This window comes from Symphodus melops, assembly GCF_947650265.1.
Source record: "Symphodus melops genome assembly, chromosome: 6".
In the NCBI taxonomy this organism is placed as follows: Eukaryota; Metazoa; Chordata; class Actinopteri; order Labriformes; family Labridae; genus Symphodus; species Symphodus melops.
The window spans coordinates 23,519,324-23,534,762 of NC_136696.1; the positions used below are offsets into that span (position 1 = coordinate 23,519,324).

The following is a 15,439-nucleotide window of genomic DNA, read 5'->3' on the forward strand; positions in this document are numbered from 1 at the left end:
AGAAGACAACACGCTCCGCGGCTGTGATGTTAAATGTTTAAGACCAGAACATTCCCCCAAAGAAACATGACGTAGACACGCATTTCTGCATCATCAGAAGTATGCAATGGAAAAAGAACATGAGCGCAGGAGGCTCCTCATGCGTCATTAAGGGAGCTGTAACTTATTCACAGTTTATCCAACTACAAAGTCAGGGAGAAATCTCAGCTTCAAAAACAAATATAAACAGGAAGCAGGCAGCAAAAAGCGCAACAAAAAAAACACCATGTTAGTTTAAGAATGACCTCCACACCTCAAACAACGCAGCATGCCTCTGATCAGTCCTTAACCCACCTACACACCTGTAATAATGTGTTCACTTTATCTGCTCCACAAGCTTCCCACTGTAACACGCACACGCACACACACACACACACACACAAACACACACACACACACACACACACGCACACACGAGTGAAGTGGCCAGCTATGTTTGACACAGATGTGCTTGCCTCTCACTTTCTGCTCATCCTTCCATCAGCACCAAACATGCAGACCTGAGCTGCTGGAACGTCCACTGCACACAGAGGAGAATTACCGTAAATTCCGGACTATAAGCCGCTACTTTTTTCTCACACTTCGAGCACTGCGGCTTCTACTCCGGTGCGGCTAATGCATGGATTTTTTATGGGGGACAATGAGCTTCTGCCGCAAAAACATTTGACTTCGTCACGTCGGATCTTAATATCAGTCATTTTGCGCTTCATGCACGCACCCTCATCATGGAAAACACACGGAGAAATACATATGATGCAGCTTTCAAGTTAAAGGCGATCGACCTGGCTGTCAAAGAAGCTAACAGAGCTGCTGCACGTTAAGATGACACTGACAGCGACAACAGAGACTGAGGAAGTGAGTAATGAAGTCATTCTGAGGCAGTGAATGGATGGACTTTTTCTTGTGAAATATATTACGGTCATCTTTTTCATCAGCCGTGTTACAGACACCGTCGGCTAGGCTTCGTATTGTAACGGTTCATGTTGTAAAGTCAGTAGTTGATAATGTGTTCATAATTCCGATTATGTGGAGAGTCAGTGAATGCACCAGCGAGAACGTGTTGAGTGGCTGTATGAGAGAACGCTGGGGGAGAGAGTTGGATTGTTACGGCAAGTTACGTGTGTTGTTCTCCGCTGTAAACGGCGTGGTCACGGCCGACAGTGATCGGGTTATTAAAAGTTATTATTTGAACGCTCTCGTCGTCCTTTAACGTCCGTACGGACGCTACAGTATTTGCGGATGTTACCGGTAGCCTACGTCTGTGTAAATAGCTCCTGTTATAGCGTGGACACCTGCGGCTTATAATCAAGTGCGGCTTATATATGTACAAATACATTTATTTACTTATTTTTAGCCGGTGCGGCTTATATCCAGGTGCGCTCAATAGTACGGAATTTACGGTATAAATCCAGAAGAGTCATGATGTTTTCTGTAGAGGTGTTATTAACCAGAGAGAGGCTTTCATTAGATACTCTCTCTGCTGTGAAAAACTCTTCAATACTTAAAGCTCCTGAAGGAATTCTTTCATTTGAAATACATAATACAATATATGTGTTATAAATATATCATTCTCCACCTCCTGATGATTTAAAGTCAGCAGGAAATAGACAAGAAAAACAGAGATGTAGAATCACAACACAAAATGTGCATAATTCTTCTTTCTGAATGGCTTTTCTGTTTGTCGGTTTTTCTGACTCCTCCAGGTAAATTCAAGCTGGTAGCATAGATTTTCTTTCAAGCAGCTGCTTTTATTTGTTTTAAGAGATTAGAGCAGAGGAGTCGTGTGAGAAATATTTATTCCAGGTCTCTTTGTTAACCTGATTTGCACAAAGCAGTGAGAGAACATTAGGACCTTTAATAGAGGAGATAAAGGGTCATAATGAACGTCCGATACATTAAGAAGATTAGAGCTTTTATGATCATTTATAGCAGCTCTGCTCCACTCAGCATCTTAAATATGGTTTACTGAATGCAGCAAAGGTAATGGGACAATACAAACAGAAAGTCTGTTGATTTATGTAAGTGAGTGATCCACCGTGAGAAACGGCCCAACAGCGACAGAAGCAGCTCCACATAAAAGAGAACAAACCACCTCCAGGCAAAGGTTTCTACTCTTCTGAAATAACATGTTATTAAGTTATTCTAGATTCCAAGTTGCGGGCTGTGGGAGACAGGATGTGTGGAGAATAAAGGTCTGGCTGTTTTTAGCAGAGAATAAATTATACCGAAATCTGAGAAGTGTCAGTCTGGCAATATTCATCCACGACATTCAGCACTGCCTTCTTTTTACAGGCAGATGATACTTCAATAAAGTCAAATTAAATCCATGTTAAGTTTGAAATGAGGTAACATTCGGAACATAAATTGCATCCGTCTGTTGTTGTTTTCCCTGGACAAAAAAAAAAAAAAAAAGTTTTGAAATGTTCACCTGCAGGGCGATACTACTGTTCAGCAAAGTCCACAACATGACGTTTCAGTACAGCTGTGAAGCTCTTTAAGTCTCATCTGGTTTCAACATGGTGGAGTTGTTAACCATTTCGAGCTAGTTTTATAGCTATATTAAGCTGTGCAGTTTTATATAGCCATCTGATTTTGCATTGTTTTTTTAATTGCGTGACATCAAATCTATAAAGATCAGTTCATGCATGCGGCAGTGGACGTCATGGCGTACTGTCCTGTAGCTTTGTAGGACATATTTTGTTCACTGTACTTTGATAAAACCCAGCAAATTCCTCTTTAAGGTACATTTTTGAATCCATATTTAAGCAGCCATGTGCACAAAAACACACCAAAGGAAAACAAAGAAATGCTCTTGCCCGTGTCTTTCTTACCCAGGTTGCTGTACGTGGCACTGCATTGGCTGGAGGCGGTAGAGAGGGAGTGATGGGAGTTATTACCATCCTCTTCCTCTGGCTCTCCGAGGCTGGCGCTGCCCTCGCTGGCTGAGGCCGGTGTCGTACCCTGGTTCGCATGGCCCTCCTCGCCCTCCCCGAGCACCAGTCCCAGATTCACTTTGGCAGGAAGGGAGGCGGCACCGGGCAGCTCTCGATCCCTGGCATGGCTAGCACTGACTGGTACCTGGCTGCAGATGAGAGAGAGAGAGACTTAATTAGTAATGAAAACGTCAAAGGATTGCTCCATTAACAGTCTGCTTAAACTGCTCGTCTCTTTCCTGCCTTTGGTTAAAAACTATGAAAGTACATCTCCACGTTACTTCAGGCCGCTCTTTAATCTGTTGATGCCAAAAACAAATCACAACAGAGCAGGAAACTAATGGTGAAGTCTATTGCAGAGACCGTTTCTCAATGATAAACAAGATGCTATTGAAAGGAAATTGGTGATTGTTTATTTTGTGGATGACAGATTTTATCACAGGACGTCAACAACATAGAGAAACATTTTCATCCTCTCTGGTCAGTTTTGTCAATATTTCTCCATCAGCTCACTTTCATTCCCTCGCTCAAAGGGGGATGAATCAGAGCAGCTCGGTTGTAAGTGAGGGCTTTCGAAAGCAGGTAAGTGTCTCCACAAACTCTGCCAGAGGAGAGGCAGAAGAAAAAGGAAAGTGAGGTATCAATAATTTGTGATATTATGTTTCATTGTGTAAACACATTCTGTTGTGGTGACAGATGGATGTAAAGATGTGATGTTCAAGTCACACATCTGTCTTCTATTTCAATAAACAGAATGAGTAATAAACATAAACATTGGGATGTACGCGTTTTCTCGTTGACATGCTAAATGTTACCTCTCCCCTCTCCAGATCTATGTTAGCATTATGGAGCTTGGCACGATGAACACTGATGCCGGTCCTGTTAATGCTTTGTTGAGTTTTATGTCTGTGTTCAAACAATGCTGCTTAAAATGACGAAGAGCTGATGAATGTTACGACGGGATGTCTTATACTTCATTAGAAAATGACAGAGGTCTAAAATGAGTTGTAGTGCACTAGAAATCTGGGTCATATCTAACCGTTACTCAGAGTGTTAACACTGCAGACTTGAGATTGCACAGCGACTCCAGTCACAGTGTGAAAGCCCCGAGGAAGCTATGAAGAGACTTGTCATACACTGTGGCTCATTGCTGCCAGAGATGTGGTGAGTTGTGGAGGCAATCTGCCACATACTGTATGCGTCTCACTAAGGAAGTGGCATGATCACAACTGGCCATGAGGTCTTGAACTCATCACACTTTTATTGCATTGTAGGGCAGAAATAAACACGTTCTGACATGTCTGTTGAAAACCAGTCTGTATTTAGAGTTAGCGTGTGAAGATGTGAGTCTAGAGCCAGTGATGTGCCAGCAAAGGCTAAAGCGAAGACGATTGCTTACAAGTGGTTACTGAGGTTTACAGTGCAGCTTTTAAAACTCTTTGAAGAACGATTCGCAAATGTTTTTTGAAGAGGGAAATCCAGTTAACCTTTTTTTTAAGGATTCAAAATAAATGTTGGTGGTTAAAAATGAATATAAACACAAGGACATTCTTCAGAGTATTCAGGTATCTATCTCATCCCATCTCTCTTTTCCATGCTTCAATCAAAACAGCCATTTGTTTTGGGATGAAGAATACTGTGAAAGTTGACATTAATGGAACCTACAGCATACAGCATGTAGCTCCTGTGAGGAACTTTCTGTTTGGATTGATTTTGCCGCTTCATGTGGAAGCTCTTATTACTTTGCAGCCTCGGCTCTTTGCATGTAAAATAATGAATTTAAGATAAAACAAATCAGAGGAATGACATTGACTCTGCTGTGTAAAACCAAGGCTGTTTCAGCAGATTTTAATATCTCACTTCTTTCCACACAGTGGTCACAAGTGCATGTTCCCTGTGATTCATTAAAGGTTGGTAAAAGACATTTTAATATTCAGACTAGTCGACTACTCCAAAGTTTAAAAAACACTCAGCAACCAGTCAAAATCAAGCCCAATTCATTTTAAGAAGGAAACACAGCGTCTGAGGAGAAACAATAAAGGAATTGGTTTGTTTTGTAGAACTTACATTAACGACCTTCAATCCTACTGAAAGGACCACATGTCTCTACTGATGGTACATTCTTTGACCAGCATTACTGACATGAGTTGATGAACATATTAAAACCAGCCTCACCAACTCGTGCTGGTGCTGACTGGCCAGGGTGCTGATGTAATGTGATGTTTAGTAGGCTAATTACGGTCTTCATGTCGAGAGCTATCTGAGAGCAGTCTGCCTCCTGATCACAGGAAATAAGATCCTCGAAGAGAGAGCTGCTTACCGGCCTCTTCTCTGAAAAGAGTTCAGTGGCAGTCTTACAACGTGACCTTTGTGAGCCCGTTCAGCCTCAGCAGGCCACCTGGGTTGTGACCACCCAGGCTGGGTGACGTCCTGTCACAGACTTAGAGCCAACGAGTAACACACAAAATACCTGCAGCAGAGCCGTTTAAGACAGTGTCTGACCCTGTTATCTGTTCAATTACAACCAACCAAGTGTTTACAATTCTGACACTTCCATTTTGCCTTTGAATATGTTTTTTATACATTTATCTTTCCAGTCCTTAAAAATGAACTCAGAGTAAAACAAAAGAGGCCACGCAGAGTTCATACAGCCGCGGGTGTTGTTGTGGGTGGGGCAGCATGACAGTGATGTTTGAATTATTCTGAATGTGCTAATGATGTGTCACTTCCTTTGACAGTAATTGTGATCAAACATGTTGCTAATATGACTAACTTATGTGATCACTGGTTAAAGTCTCTGTTGTACAAAAGCTCATTGAGATCTGTGTCCATCCATTCGAGGTCGACAGTATAAGAAGCAGAAATCCATGGATCGCTAACAAGCTGGAAAGTCTCCTGCTGCCGTTCACAAGCTCAGAATGAATACACCTTAAAAAGGTATACTGTATGTCTAGATACTCCATTAAGGCAGTCATATAGGTGTTGAAATGGTGATACAGAAAGAACAGCAACATTTCATAACAACAATCTATATTTGCATCCAAAGAAGACAACAAGATAAATGTAAATACATATTTTAAAGAAAACATAAATTCAACCTTTGGCCACAGAAAAAGTACCACTACACATTTTTAAATGAAAACTGAAGCATATCTGGAATATTGAATCAAACAGTTTCTGTGTCCAGTTTTAAATCCTCCAACTATAAATCACCACTTGAAAGAAAAAAGAGCTCTCCAAGAAAACAGAAAGCAGTGGTGTCTCTGCCCCGCGGCAGCGCGTCTGAGCTGAGCGTCAGACTTGACATGTTTACGATGTGTCTTTGAGGAGCACAGAGCCTCTTTAAAGTGTCTAACAGAGAGCTCATCGATAGCCTCGGAGTCGCCTCAGTGCTTTACTTTAGCACTTGGAGCTGACAGTTGACAAAAACCAGAGCCATTGTTTATGCAGGTCAATAACAGTACAAAGAGGACGTACATTGTGAGATACAAAGGCATAGAGACTCGCTCATAAAGCACATTCTGACATTCTGATTAGTGCATTTTAACCACGTTTCCTCCTCTGTTCTTCCCTTTCTAAACAAATAGAATAAAATAGTTCTGTTTTTTACTACCTAGGTAAACTATACTTTCTCTGACACAACACTAACACCAACAATCCAACAGAAAACCAAACTACCAATAAGTTTACGGTTACCGATAACTGGTCAAAATGGCACTAAATCAAAAAGTCTCCAGCACTTAATCCAGCATGAACAAAACAGTCCTTGAGCAGCCCTTGACACAATAAATACCTTTATGGCTGCTACACGTTTCAATGTCAGGACCTGACTTGTTCTAACAGCATGAAGCTACTCAAGTGCATTCACTGTTTGTCAAACTTCTGCTGCATGCAATGAACAATCTGTGAACCGAAACCCACCGCTACACCTTCACCTACATCTCCTCCATTCTTTGTCAGTAACACTTGAAAAAGGCCTGGAGGTCACAGGTATGAGCGGAAGCAAATGAAAGGAAAAGGACTTCAGTTCTTACCCACTGTACTTGCTCACACAGCTTCCCATCTGGAAAGCTTGAACACAAGGTAAAGGTGAATTCACATTCTAGGCAGAGCAGGAAATCCCAGGCTGAACAGTCCAAGTCTTTTGCTGCATAAATTCTTTCCCCGTCTACCTCACTCTTTGAGAGTTCTTACCTGTCTAAGGTTAATGTGTGTTTGTCAGCGCTGGAGCGCACGCCCACGGTTAGCCAATAAAACTGCTTCCACTTTGAAAGAAAAGCCTGCAGCGTTAACCCCTCATCTGCCGATCACAACAAAAGGTAGGTAGAATGAGTTGAGTGGCAGGTTACTTAACACTGAGCCACTAGTCTGTTTAGCCAAGGAGCATTTAGGTTTCTAAGATGCCTTTGTAACATGAACGTCCCCTCACTTACTGCAAAAGACAATTGGAGAGAAGGTGTTTTGTTTCATACAAATAGTCCCATCTGCCAGTGATAGTGGTTTGTGTGAACAAGTGGGCCTAAAAATGTGAGATGGAGACATTTCTAACACCAAGCAAGTTTAATGGACTGTAATGGACTTCTAAAATATATATCTTTTTAAAATACCTTTTAATGTCCATTACTGTGAGGAAAAACACTCATTAAAAAATGTACAAATCAACAAAACTTACCAAAAAATGGAAGGTCCCTTGTAGATAATTGTAAATGGATTTGAGCTTGAACTCTTTTCTAGTCTTGTAATGACTCAAAGTGCTTTTACACTGCAGGTCACCACCTACACGTTCACACACTGATGTTAGAGGCTAATATGTAAAGTGACCATCAGAAGTAAATAATCACAGTCATACATATTTAAATGTCGCAGATGAAACAGCAGGAGCAACTTGAGGTTAAGTGTCTTGTTTTGAGACACATCAGAAATGTGGTTCCAGGAGCTGGGGATCGAACCCCCGACCGTTTGGTTGAGAGAAGACCGACTCTACCACTGATCCACAGCTGCCCACGGCTGTTTTAATGACAATAACAACCAGAATAGTTCATTTAAAGGTCTGGTAAATTAGGCCTCCTGGCTGTTTAACATTTATTATTGTAGCACTGTCTGTCAGGCAAATGACACTTTTTCTGCAGACTCTATTTCTGGCTCTTCTTCCATTACAGAAGTGTATGCATCATCAGAGAGGTCTCGCTTTATTTTGTATTTGTGTCAACCCAACAGCACACATTCCAATATGAGATATGAGACAGGCAGGACAGAGACAGTGGAGTTACACTGTGAACTACTGCCGATGCAGTGAGGGAATAAACTAGTTACTTATTGACAATCTCACAGCAGGTGACGACAGCAGGAAGGACAATAAGGCAGAGGAGACCAAAGATCAAATGCTCCAAGTGTCGAACTGTGAACTCTGAAACTTGGTCAGTGGAAAATAGAATTCCTCATAGGTCTTTTTGTTATTTACTGAAAATATCGTAGTACAAGCTTAAACAATGAAAAGGTTTTCTTTGTTAATATGACACTTCAGCAAGCGTTTAAATGTTAAAATGGATGTGTGCCAGATGTTTATTGCTCGATGGAGACACATTTAGTAAGAGGAATATTGCATCAGCTCGTTCTCACTGCTGCAGCTCTGAATAGTAAACTTTATGTCATCAATTATGGAAAAGCTATGTTGTTATTTGAATCAAGCTAATGAGCTTAGTTTAGAGATGGTGTAGACCAAAGTTTTCTTTGGTAATGTGAGTAAAGAAGGTGAGGACACCAACTTCTTACCGTTTCACAAATAGTTAGAGTAGCAAACTAAACTACAAACAGTAAGTACACTATTATATATTCAATTTAAGCAAAAATATTAACTCGACATCCTGAATTTCTACAAAAGCAGAGAGTAGTTGATTTCTTTACAGCTAGTTACCGAGATAATGGACGTCTGAAAGAAAAGATGACGAGAGCTGAAACTTGAGGAGGTGAGAAAAAACAGGGAAACTAGAAAAGAGACAGAATGAGGCCAAGCTCTTGACAGGATGACGGAGAAAAATAATCCAGAAATCTTAGTGCTTCAGGCTCAAATGGTGGAAAATGTGGAAAGAAAGAGTGGAAGAGGAGAAAAAAGTTACCTGACAAAGTGGATGTGATTCAGTGAAGCACTTTCAAACCAATCCAGATGATATGAATGGTGGGAGGGATACGACAAGGTGAGAAAGGACAGGCTAAGATGAAAGGCTAATAGAGCAGGTGTGGAAAAAATAAATTAAAAAGGTGCACTTAAGGTCAACTGTATGGGAGGATGAGATGTGACGCCAGTTTTTAGGAGCTATGGCTAATAGCATGAGTGGGTAATATAATATAGTCTGGGAAACCCAAAGATACATCAGAGTCTATGGAAATATGCTGTCTTTTTCTGACACAACGTCACTTACTCACTTTGGCAATATTTACTCATCTGTCACTCAGTTGGCACTAAATTTGCAAATTGCATTTTACTTGCATCGTGCTAGGACCACAAATGATTTTTTTTTACTTTACTTAACCTTTATTGAACCAGGAAAGAAACTCTTTTGGATAAAAAAAAAATCTATCTAAAGACTGTCCACGTCTGATGCCGTCGAACAAACAAGGACAGAACAGTGACCGTGCCTGGTATGAGTTACACAAGAATTGATTTATCTGTACTTTATCAAGTTAGGTTGTGGTTAATATGTACCATTACGCACAAAGGCAGACCGTTTAATCCCAAAAGTTTAATACATGTAGATAAAATATCAAACATAAATGGAAGCTTGTTAATAGACTGTTCGGTAAAAAACAATGACGAAAGCAAAAGGAATGTTTTCAGCTCATAAATGTATTATCTGGGTAATGACCTATAGCCCACATGAGTAACAACACCTTCAGTACAAGTAAAGGCTTCTCTGAGGAATTAGTTTTTGTTTGGCCACTGCAGCATTCATCTAAATGATAACTTTCTTTGAGCACATCCGAGCACTTAACTTCTCTTAGAAAAAGAAGAAGGCTCATTATCACGAGTATCATGTGCTTATGATTAAATGCAGACAATACAGAGAATCGGTCACGTCTACTGTAGGTTATCTGTGTGCCACCATTATTCACTCTGCAGGAAACTTGACCCAAGAAATTCAACAGAAAGGGCAATAGCAGGTAAATGACAAATAATGGACTTAATATGCAGAAATACTTGACTGCCACGTAGACTCATTACCATGAATGTGTGTGTGTGTGTGTGTGTGTGTGTGTGTGCGTGTGTGTGTGCGTGTGTGTGTGTGTGTGTGTGTGTTTGAGACTGAGGCAGGTATAGGCCATCAGAGGCGTGATTAATAGAGTGAAGGTTGGATGTACTGCTGTTGGATGACTTGTAACACACTGGGGTCCCCTCCTGCTGAGACAGAGCCTGCTGTTCAAGTAATAGATGACATTAGCGAAGAGACCACACAGACTGTACAGCCTACTGAGACGGCTGGGCAAGTGGACGAGCAGACATGCCAAATTAGGATCATACACGTCTAGAATGTGTGATGAGTAATGTGAATGATCAGTGGAGGAGCTTCCCTGGAGCTTTCGAGGAGCAGAAGGCAAAGGTTTCTAGAGTCTTAATTTAAAGGGTTAGGGTCGCACGAATGCTCATGGTTAGTAACAGTAATGCAGTATTGTGTGTGAAACAATTATCATATCAAAAAGAGGAGATGAAGAAAGAAAGTTCAAATTATGTAGGCTTGTTAAAAACTTAAAGCCTTTAAGTTAAAATGACGTAAAAAAAACCCCAAACAAACTAAAAGTCTGTTAAAATGCAGATCCGCTTTGTGACATGTTTTTGTCTTCTTGACTTGTCTCATCTGTAAGATTTTGAATCTTTTGTTTTTGTTTATGTGAAAAGTGTTGATATTTGTAATATTAAAAAGGGAAATAAAATCCTATAAAATAAAAATAATCTTTTCTTATAGGAGGACTGAATTAAAGGGATTCTGGGACACGTACCTTAAGTCGTTGCTCGTGGTATCACATCCGGGGTCGTGTGTGGCTGGTGTCTGCCCTGGGCTAAGAGGTCTGGGTTCTTTGCTCTGATCCGATGTGAGTTCTGTGTTTTCTTTGCACTCCTCCACTCGTAGTTCTCCGTCACCAGGGGGGCTGCCACTTTCCGGTTTGTACGTGAAGATGATGGTTGGTTTCTGGGTGGGATCCTCTGGTTTGGCCTCTGTGAACCAGTGATGATGTTGGACCGGTGGGGGTGGAAGCATGTGAATTACTGTTCCGTCGAGCCCGACCAACTTCCCTTTTTCCTTCTCTCGTTCTGTCCTCTCTCTCTGCTCGTCCTCATCTTTCCGTCGACGAAAAAAGCTCTTGAAGGAGATCCAGCGTTTGGGTTTAGAATTATCTGCTGAAACGCGTCTCCCCTCTCCACCTGGACTTAGCTCTCCTTCATTCGGCCGTACAGGAGAACTGGACGCTGGACTCTTGGCCCAGTTGCCAAAATGTCTCTGGAGGATGTTGGTAGCATGGTAGGGGGAAGACGTTGACCTAGGAGGGGGGAAGGGGGCATTGGGTTCTGAACGTGGGCTTGAGAGTGGTACAGCTGCAGAGGCGCTCTGAGATTTAGACAAAACTTTAGAAGGGGTTTCTTTCTTGGGCTTAGAAATACAGCCATCAGTTACAGAAAAGAGAGATTTGGGTCTGGTGAGGGTCTCAGTCATAGCATCAGGTGGAAGAGCATAAAGCTCCTCAGAACTCAGGGTTTTGGATTGTTCTGAAGGTGTATCTGGAGGAGAATGAGGGGGCTGGATGGAGGCCACAATCTGTAAAAGCACAGCACTGGCTTCCTCTCTATGGCTTCCCACTGTCCCAGAGGCCACAGCTAAGTCAGAATTATTTTTACTGTTAGAAGTGTCTTCACTTGTCTTGCAAGTTCGTGTAACAGCATTGCCAGTGGGGCTGCTTTTGGGAAGGTTTGCAGTAATGGCATGGGAATTTGTTGTTGTAGTAGGAGAGAGAGCTCCAACTGTGGAGCTCATCACAGTGCTGGTCACAGTGCTAGAGTCTGTAGTGGTTCTAGGCTGTACATTTGGGGCTTTTGGCACTATTTCAGGCGAAGCTGTAATCTCATCATAAGAGGCTCTTTCTGATGTGCCTTTACCAGACATTGTTTTCCCTGTTGAGGAGGACTGAACACTCTCAGAGGATCCGATCTCTTCATAAGTATGGCTGGTGACCCTACTACTGACGCCTTTTGGTTGTGGCAGTTCCCCACTGAGTCCCAAGAAGCTTTTGTAAACAGCTAGGTTGTCATAAGCACTTGGATTGATAACAATAGGTACCTTAACTGCATTTTTGGAGCTTCGGGCGTAGGCAGGCTCGTCTCGAATAATAATAGGAAAAGGAGGCATGCCTGCATTATTGAAACTGTTAAACTTGATTTCCGACAAGTTGGGGGATTTCACAGGTACAGTTCGGGAGGAAGATAGCCCAGCAATGGGAGAAGTGGGAGCTGACTTGTGGCTGCAGTGTTGAGTAGGAAAGGAGGGCCCGTGATTACTCCCAACCCCAAGTTCCACTTTGGCAATCTTTTGGCGAGGGCTTGTGCTTGAAGTCCACACTTCCTGGTAGCGTATGTTACCTGATTTTTTTCGGGAGTTAGTTGGAAGAGCCACAGATGTTGGTGACGTTGGCAATACAGTGGAGGATGGAGGCACAGGGGAGGCTAAAGACATAAGGGAGGTTGGAGAAAGGGGTTGACCTAAAGGAGTGCTACAGAATGACGTAGGGCTTGAAGGCATTGACAGGTTTTGGGGTTTTGCAGTAGAGTCTTTGATTGGTTCGTCTTTGCTGGCCATGGAAGCTGACACATCCACTACAGTGTAAGGCTTACAGATCAATGATTTTTCCAAATTCACTACACGGTATGGTTTAGCTTGTTCCTCTGTGGGACTAAAGCTGATAGTGACTGGCTGACCTGGGAGAGCCTGAGGCATTGGCATCCCTTCTCTGCCATCTTGATCCTCCAATCTGATGGCAAGGACAGCTTTGTGTGTTTCGGTCACCTTGAGCGGACTCAATGCTTTGTGGACAGGCTCCTTTTTTGGAGGGGAAGTGCAGGGGACTGATGTCTTAGAAGATGTTGGTGAATGTAAGCCATTTCGAAACGCACATGAGGCACTGCTCCCGCTGCTTGAAGTTGTTCTGGAGTCTTCAGGTAGAGATGAAGAGGATTCTGGAGAGGTTGTACACTCAGAATTGGATATGAAACCACTGCCTTGCATGTCATGGGGCGCATAGGGAAGAAGTGCTCCGTTAGAGTCCATGGAGGGGTATCCATTCAAGATTTCATCATAGCTATCATCATAGTCCACTGCACAAATCCGCTGTAGCGAGCGATTGCGAAGCGGCACAGTATTCCACTTTTTCCCAGCAGCAAATGGAACTGGTGATAATGTAGCAGCACGAAAATGTGCAAATCGAGGTTGGCCTCGCATACGTATCTCCATGGCAAGTAACTCTTCATCACTTTCATCCCAGCTCTCATGTTCTTCATCATCATCATCATCATCATCATCCCTTTCAGTCTCTTCCTCCTCATCGTCATCTTCCTCATCATCTTCGCCTTCACTGGAAAACTCTGGGTAGCAAAAGCGACCACCCTCTGTGCTAATGATCTCGGTGCTATCACTTAGGGACACCTGTTTTTGAGCAGTGCCGCCACTACCTATACAACCACTTCCCATTGCCAGACAGCTTGAGGCAGGAAGACCTCTTTCCAAGGACCGTCGGTATGAACTACCGATTCGTCCCCAAAACAAGTCCTTTGAACCAGAAAAAGGTGTGGGGCTAAAGCTAGGGCCCAACCCAGCAATCTCTTTCAAGACATCTGTCAATCCACTGCTGTTGTTATTTCCAGTAGGGGTCCTGGGGCTTAGTTGGCCATAACCCTCAATCTCTTCACTGCCATCCTCTCCTTCATTGTTGTTGCTGGGGCCCCCTGGCCTCTTACGATTCAGTCCATTGCGATTCCAGACGGTAAAGGCTGATGTTTTGCCCGGTTCTGTCACATTTGGTGGTCGTTGTAAGTTGCCATCTGAATCCAGTCCTGCAGAAGAGCAGGGTAACATCATAGTGGGTTTAACAGCAATCGTTGGCTTTTTAGCCACAGGTGGACGAAAGTGTCCTGAGCGTGCAGAGCCAGTGCTAACCCTCTGGGAGTTGTTGGTAAGGTTAGGGTTTGCTCTTGCACCTGCAGAAGGTGGATTCTGTTGCTGAGTATTTTGCGACCTCTGCTCGGACGGAGGCTTCCTTCCACTACTCTGAGCCAGACAGTGCAGACTTTTTGGTTTAAAACAGTTTTTGCACTCGCCTGGCTTCCACACGTGCTCTGTAAAGGTGCTACAGGCGGACATGGCGGCTGGTCCAGTAAGGCAGCCTGTTAAATCAGTGGACAGGAAACCCCTCCATAAAGCTACCAGCTACAGGAACCAAATGTAGTGTAGCGGAGATGAACACTGGCAGCCTTTAGTCTTTGTGAAACTGAACCTGAAAAAGAGAAGAAGAGAAAATGGTGAATTAGACTAAAATTCCTTCAAATCAAAACAACTTGATTTAATGTATTGCTATAAATAAAACCATCACCAATACAAAATAAAAAAGCATGGAAGTTATGCCCATGCAGGACCAAAATGCCTGCCCTACAGAATAGCTTGATGACAGCACACTGAAGTAGTGTAAAACTCATACACTGGAGCAGAAACTGGGAGACATAAGGTGTGAAAGAGAGAAAATAAAATAGAAGGGTAGTGCTAAAATGTCTCCATTAGATGGCAAACTTTCTCTACTCAGCAGCAATCTTTCCGAGAGGCAGTCAACTGTTCCCTCCTCACCCTCAACTGGACATTTATAGCTTGGGAAGCAGAGGGGCAGAAGTGAAGAGGATTAAGAGGGCTTATTTCTGAATTGCTGTTCTGTGTTGTTGTTGTTGACTGTTTCACCCAAGCTTAGGTGAGATAAAGGTACTGATATTATCATTGAATCAAACCCTCAGTGTCACGGTAACTTACATGGAGAATGGAAATCAAGAGTTCACACCATGGTTCACACGCAGTGAAGTCTGACAAATGATGTGAAAGCAGTATTTCAGATCCACAAATTCAAAGGAAACACTCAAAGTAAAAAAAAATGGCTGGAAATGTAAGAACTGTATAGGACAATTATGCATACTGTATGGGCAAAGCAACAAGTGTAATGCCAGACAAGGGAACATCCTTTAGTGGAAGTAAATTGCAGAAAAAGAACTAAACATTTACATTAACTCTATTGTACATTTATTATTATTATTGTTATTGTGGCAATAACTTGTTTTAAATGGACATGTTGTATTTCATGATATCTGTCTCTATAGAAATCATTTTCAAACAATCACATCATTAGTCTTTGTAAGAAAACAAAGACTGCTCCAGCACAAGCATGGCCTC

The 15,439-nt window shown here is 42.4% G+C and overlaps 2 protein-coding genes across 4 annotated transcripts in view; one reads left to right on the forward strand and one right to left on the reverse strand.

Moving 5' to 3' along the window:
• LOC306825499 (excitatory amino acid transporter 3-like) overlaps positions 1 to 11,762 on the forward strand; it is a 213,831-nt gene extending 202,069 nt beyond the window's left edge. Inside the window, exon 14 of the mRNA XM_079346284.1 lies at positions 11,749 to 11,762. The gene's annotated coding sequence lies outside the window, so the exon portion shown is untranslated. The remainder of the gene's footprint in view (positions 1 to 11,748) is intronic.
• peak1 (pseudopodium-enriched atypical kinase 1) overlaps positions 1 to 15,439 on the reverse strand; it is a 94,335-nt gene that overhangs the window by 10,963 nt on the left and 67,933 nt on the right. For all 3 annotated transcript variants that reach the window (XM_079346280.1, XM_079346279.1, XM_079346281.1), the window contains 2 exons: positions 10,965 to 14,504; positions 2,871 to 3,121 (listed from right to left, as the gene is read on the reverse strand). In XM_079346280.1, the coding sequence (XP_079202406.1) occupies positions 2,871 to 3,121; positions 10,965 to 14,371 (3,658 nt within the window). In that variant the 5' untranslated portion in view covers positions 14,372 to 14,504. The remainder of the gene's footprint in view (positions 1 to 2,870; positions 3,122 to 10,964; positions 14,505 to 15,439) is intronic.